Source organism: Diospyros lotus, chromosome 8 (assembly GCF_014633365.1).
Source record: "Diospyros lotus cultivar Yz01 chromosome 8, ASM1463336v1, whole genome shotgun sequence".
In the NCBI taxonomy this organism is placed as follows: Eukaryota; Viridiplantae; Streptophyta; class Magnoliopsida; order Ericales; family Ebenaceae; genus Diospyros; species Diospyros lotus.
The window spans coordinates 1845360-1851598 of record NC_068345.1 but is presented as its reverse complement, the minus strand read 5'-3'; the positions used below and the strand labels follow the sequence as shown (position 1 = coordinate 1851598).

Genomic DNA, 6239 nt, shown 5'->3' with positions numbered 1-6239 from the left:
GGAGAAAAGATGAGTCGTCGATGGCGATTGTAACATCTTACATTGAGCAATGAGAAGAATCGGAACAACTTACTCTGATGGGCCTGCGTGAACTTTCCAAGAGTTACCCATCCTTGAGTTTCCCCAACTCAAGCACGTTTAACCCTGGAGTTCTTTGCCTATATTCAGCCTAAAAGGTATCCAGGTAGTGTTGTTTCATTCCTTACTTATTCTCGATATATACTACCATTCTTTGAACTCTTGGGGTATTACATTCTCCCCCTTTTAAGCACATGACGTCCTCGTCATACGGCCTTACAAGTGGTCTTAGATTTCCCCCCTTTGCATGGCCGATGTGGGATTCGCCTAAGGTGCCTACACGCACCCCCCTTAGGGACTTAGCGTCTTAGCTGAGGTTTGCCCCACCACCGCGCTCAGAGGCTCGGGGGTTGACTTTGATACCACCTGTAACATCTCGCATCGAGCGATATGAAGGATTGGAACAACTTACCCTGATGCATCTACCCGAACTTCTCAAGAGATCACCCATTCTTGAGCTTCCCCAGCTTAATCACGCTTAATCCCAGAGTTCCTTCCCTACATTCAGTTTAAAGGATATTCAGTTGGTGTTATTTTCTTCCTTACTTATTCTCGATATATATTATCATTCTTTGGGTTTTTGAGGTATTACAGGATGGTGGTGGACAAGGTCGACGATAGCTTGAAAAGGAAGCAAAGGGAGGAGAAATGATAGAAAAAATGAGAGAGAAACAATGGTTCTGTGCGAGATTGGATTTTGGGGGTGGGTTGGGTTTGTTTTCTGTATTTTGTTTTATATTTTTTTATTTTAAAAAATAATAAAATAAACGTGTTTACAAAAAAAAAGAACAAGGCCTTTTAGATTGGAAGGAATGTACTCTTCTTGAAACAAGAATATATTTATATATATATATAGGGTGTGATTTTATTTTTCTGTAAATAGGGTGTGATTTTTGGTTAAAAAATGGATTGAGTGGGGGTGAAAACCCCATTCTACCTAGATTAAAGATAAGACGTGTAAAATATGATTAAAATGAATTAATCAAGTAAAAGGAATATAAATAAATTCTGTTATAATTGTCACATAATTGACTCTATTAGAACACACTTTTATATCAAGAGAGAGTGAGAGAGAGAGAGAGAGAGAGAAGGGGCCGAGATGTCTAGAAGTGAAGCAACAAGGGGTTGCAAAAACCAATGGGGTTTGGCTCCCAACATGTCAATGAGCTCCAAGGGTGTCCCAGAACACCTTTGGTCTCTCCCTTGTCCCCACAAGCCCACATGCCACTGTTTTCCCCTCCCTCCCTCCCCTCCGCTCTCCCCTCTCCAAGTCCCACTTTTTAAATACCCTCCATTTCTACCACCAGCACCACGCACCACTCTCCTGATCTCAAACTCAAACCCAAAACAATCACTAATCCCATTCCCTCCCAAACTCCTCAAACTGATCCATCATCCATGGCCATCATCAAGAAATCATCCAACAAGCTTCCCATGCAGAACAAAGTCCTGAAGCAAATCCTCAAGCGCTGCTCCAGCCTCGGCAAGAACGACGAAAACCTCCCCCTCGACGTCCCCAAAGGCCACTTCGTCGTCTACGTCGGCCAGAACCGAACCAGACACATCGTTCCCATCTCCTTTTTGACTCATCCCGAGTTCCAGATCCTTCTCCAGCGCGCCGAGGAGGAGTTCGGATTCAACCACGAAATGGGTCTCACCATCCCTTGCGAAGAGGTCGTCTTCCAGTCCCTAATGTCCCTGCTCAGGTAGGAGAGCGAGCGAGCGAGCTTGTTTGGCTGCCGAGAAAATGGAAGAAAAACAAGTCATCGTCACGAAGCTGCTCCACTGCTTCTGAGAGACCTCTTTCTTCCAACTCCTCTCCAGCTCCTCCATACTCTAACCCGAAAACCCAAGGATGGCTGCAGCGTTACAAATCTGGGTTTTTTTCTTAATCAATCAATTAGAGATATATGTAGAGATTAGAGATTAATTACATCCAAAAGCTTGAGATTTTCCTCGCAGCTACCGGCGGCCCTTTGAGATTCTGCCCTGCGAGAGAGCTAATCAATCAATATTAATACTCATGACCAACATCGATCGCTGTCGTTTCTCTCATCTTCTTCTTCTTCTTCATATTACTTGATTCTTAACCAACACCGGGAGAAAGGGATGCAAAATAATCACTCAGCTTAATTAACTAATAATTAATTCTCTCATCTTTCTTGTTCATTGATTATTCGATCATCTCTCCGAAGAAATGGGTGGTGGTTGTGGGTTCACTTGTCCGATGCACAATGCAATGGATGTTTCATTCCATTCCATTCCATTCCATTCCACTGCACGTTTTGGCTCTTTCCGATGCATGAAAGATCAGTTTAATTAGTATTGTTGGCTCCTTCCACCACTTCTCTTGATTAATTAATTATATAACTCCATCAAACCAATTCATCTAATTAATTAATCAACGGGATTATAATAATTCTATCATATTTTTACAGTAATTAATTCAGATCGAGGTTAGGACCAGTGAAGATCAAATTTGTGGCTGATCTGATCCCCAATTCACACAATGGTCCCGAGATTGCAGAGCCACTTGGGTTCTTGGCAGTAGTACTGAAATCATGCTTTTTTTTTAGGCAGAGGTATTAAATTAAATTAAATTAACTCCTGGTCCAGAACCCATGGGTAATCCTAGTTACCTCTATCTCTATTGATTGCAAGAGGGGTCAGGAGCAAGCCATAGATCCTTTATTTTGATCTAAACTGGACCACAGAATCCCTACTCATCACTGCACAAATCCAAGCCTCAGGAGCCATGTAGCCTTTTGTTAAAAGAGATATATATATATATATATATATAAAGTCTATATTAAGTCTTTATTTTGTTAATTAAGTGAAGTTGTTTTAGAATTTATGTTATTGGGTCCGATGAACTCTTTTTTAAAACTCATCTAGATCGAATCCTTGAGAATAATTATAATCCTTTAATAGTTTTTAAGGGTTAATTACACCCCAAAAAAAAAAATTCCTGATATTTTTAGTTTTAGGTTTTACCTTTTTTGTTTAGGTGTAATGAAATAACAAAAATTAAGACTTGTTACTGTATTGTACTATATGGATTGTACGTAACTCTTTTCTTTTATCTAAACTTGTAATCGATTATAGATGAAAATGTACTTATCAGGAGACTCATGAATCCTTTTAATAGTTTTATTTTTTAATAATTTAATATTAATAGGTTATATTAACTTAAATTGTATATACATAATCTTATTATTCATAAGAGAATTATATATAAAAAATATAAAATTAGGTGTCACTTCAATGTGATGTTAGTGATTATCCCATTGAAGAGATAACGAGGGTTGTGACAATAACACACTATGCTAGTGATTATCTCATTTATATGCTTAATTGTCATGATCTAATTAAGCTTAGCTATCACCCTAAAACCCACATTTTTTCTCTGCAAAAAGTATGAAACTTTAGCTTTCTTTAACCTGTGTTAGGTGCAAATTCATGCCCATAGTTTTGTATATTTACCTAATTTGCTGATTTATAAATTATTATACATTTTACTTATAGTATTCCTAAAAGATAATAATTACAGTTCTCATATTTAAGAAAATAGAGTCAATTGACTCATGAGTCATTAAACTTTTGAAAATTAACTAAGATACCCTTCAAATTAGATATTGTTGTTGTCAAAATATAACAATTAAAATATATGATATGGGGTTACTCGAACTCGGTGTCGGGTGAAGTTAGATTGCCGTAAGAGAGGTCGGATCAAGGAAGTTTGCCGCTAGGATGCTTGCTGCAAGGATTTCGCCACTAGTTCTTTCGCCACAAGGCTTCGTCATTAGCTCTCGCCACAAGATTTTTGCCATAAGGTTTCGCCACTAGCTCTTACCACAAGGTTCTGCTACAAGGCTTCCCCACAAGATTTCGCCACTAACTCTCGCCACAAGATTTTGACACAAGGATTCGCCACTATCTTTTGCCACAAGATTTTGCCTTCATCGCTAGGTCTCACCTCAAGCTTTTGTCTTAGCCACGAGATCTCGCCGCAAGGTTTTGCATTCGTCGCTAGATTGGCCGCGAGCTTTTGCCTTTACCGCTAGATTCATCGCAAGGATTTGACCCTATTGATGCTTAGAAAATGGGTTAGAAAGTTCGTGGGAATCTTCCTTGCGAAAACCCTTTGATGCCAAAGTCAGTCAAGAATCCCAATGTCTATTCACGAAAACAGTAAAGATGCATTCAAAATGTCTAAATTTTATCGAAGTTGGAAATCCTCATTAATGTCTTGTAGCTCAGTATTTATATGGCATGATTCTCAAAGATGACTAGTGCTGACACATGTCGATTAATGAATGGGTCATATTTAACAAAAATAGAGGGAAATAGCCATGAAATCGTCGCGAGGTTAGGCCTCGTGACTAGTCCTAGTGCTGCCGCAAGGCTAGGCCTCGCGACCAATCCGGATGCTGCCGCAAGGCAGCTCGTGGCAAGGCTGTCGTGAGCTGGGCCTCACGGCCAACACATGCCTCTCGGCAAGCTAGGCCTCGCGGCCAACCCAGATGCTGCCGCGAGCTGGGCCTCGTGGCCAATCCGGATGCTACCGCGAGCTGGCCTTCGCGGCCAACACTTTGCGCCTTCATATTTTATTTTCTCTTTTAAAAATCTCTCATTTTCCTTCCAATTTTTCATGGCACAAGACATAATACCCTCACATTTTTAATTCTTTTAAGTGGTATTATGACTAATTTTTAAAAAAATTAAGGATTATTAAGCCAATTTTAACTTTATGAGATGTCTGGGTCAAATAGCCAAATTCTATAATATTTATGCGTACTATTTTTTATATAATATAAAAATTATATTATACACAAAAAAAAGATATATAATATAATTATTATATGAAAATCTTTTAGGTAACCAACATTTTGGTTAAATCTAAATAATCAAATCGAGCCAGCTTAAATTGCTGACTCAGTTTAGTTCAGTTGGTTTAGTTCAATTTTCAAATTTGAGTGCTTCATTTATTTTAGTTCAATTTGGCCTCTTTATTAAAAAAAATTAAAATAATTCTACGGACTAAAATTGTCAAAAATTATATCATTTTTTTTATAAATATTTCAATTCATTTGGATTTTTTTGATCAATTCAATTTTCTTTTTGATTTGTTCAGTTTAAACATTTATTCCGTCGATTCGCTTTGATTTTTAGAACATGTTTGGTCTATTTAATTTTAATAATTTGTTCGAACCGACCAATTGCTCTCCCCTATATATATATAAAATATTATTTATATTATACTTCACATTTATTATATTACAGAGAATATGGACGAATCTCTTTATATCTTTATTCCATGCACATGTATGTTTTCATGTATGTTCTCACTCAATGAGGTGAGTCATGTTAGAGAATGTCAGTGTAGGATCAATTCTTGAGAGAAGTAAAAAATTTATATATTTTTGGAAATGGTCCTTGATAAGTGTCAGTAATGTGAGATCAATTTTTGGGAAAAGCAAAAAATTTGTATCTTTTTAGGAGTAGTTCTTGATAAGTGCCAGTGGATGCAGTTTCAAAAAATTAAAAATTCTAATCACTCAGACACATTCTTGATTTTTCTCTCTCGTAACAACTTTGAGGTGGATTTGATAGGAGTACCAGTGATAGCGTGTAATATTAAAAAAAATAATGTCCACTGAAACATTTTACGTGGCAGCTACGACTGCCTATGGAGATCGCAAAGGCCAACCACTATAGACAGGCCTAACCATCTCAGGGACTTGGTTGACTTTATAGCGACACTTTCTATTAATGTGTCCTATATATTTATGTTGATGTGATACATAATATAAAGTATTAATATAAAGTGTTATCAACAACTAAACAATTCTATTAATTAATTAAATAATTTAAAAATTAATATATTTATCATTAACTAATAAAATTATTTAAATATTTAAAACAAAATATATTTATTACAATTATGTCCTGATTTAATTAATTAATACATAAGGATCTTCCAATGTGACATTTCTTTTATGAAGCACTTACTAGTTGCTTGTTGATCCACAGCAGTTTCCATCTTCGATGGTGTTAAATTAAATTAAATTAAATTAGACCAAGGGGACCACTCATAAATAGAGACATAAATTCACATGGAGAACCCTATTATATTTTGATCCATTACATAGTAAAAATAA

At 36.8% G+C, this 6239-nt stretch overlaps 1 protein-coding gene across 1 annotated transcript; it reads left to right on the top strand.

The window, feature by feature from the left end:
• Positions 1 to 1226: 1226 nt before the first annotated feature.
• On the top strand, positions 1227 to 2144 carry LOC127807655 (auxin-responsive protein SAUR50). The gene has a single exon (XM_052345680.1). It carries the CDS (start codon positions 1477 to 1479, stop codon positions 1786 to 1788), a length of 312 nt encoding a protein of 103 aa, XP_052201640.1. The 5' UTR covers positions 1227 to 1476; the 3' UTR covers positions 1789 to 2144.
• The last annotated feature ends 4095 nt before the right edge of the window (positions 2145 to 6239 follow it).

Excerpts from the sequence above, each read along its gene's own strand:
- LOC127807655 (XM_052345680.1), top strand. The coding sequence starts at position 1,477 with ATGGCCATCATCAAGAAATCATCCAACAAGCTTCCCATGCAGAACAAA.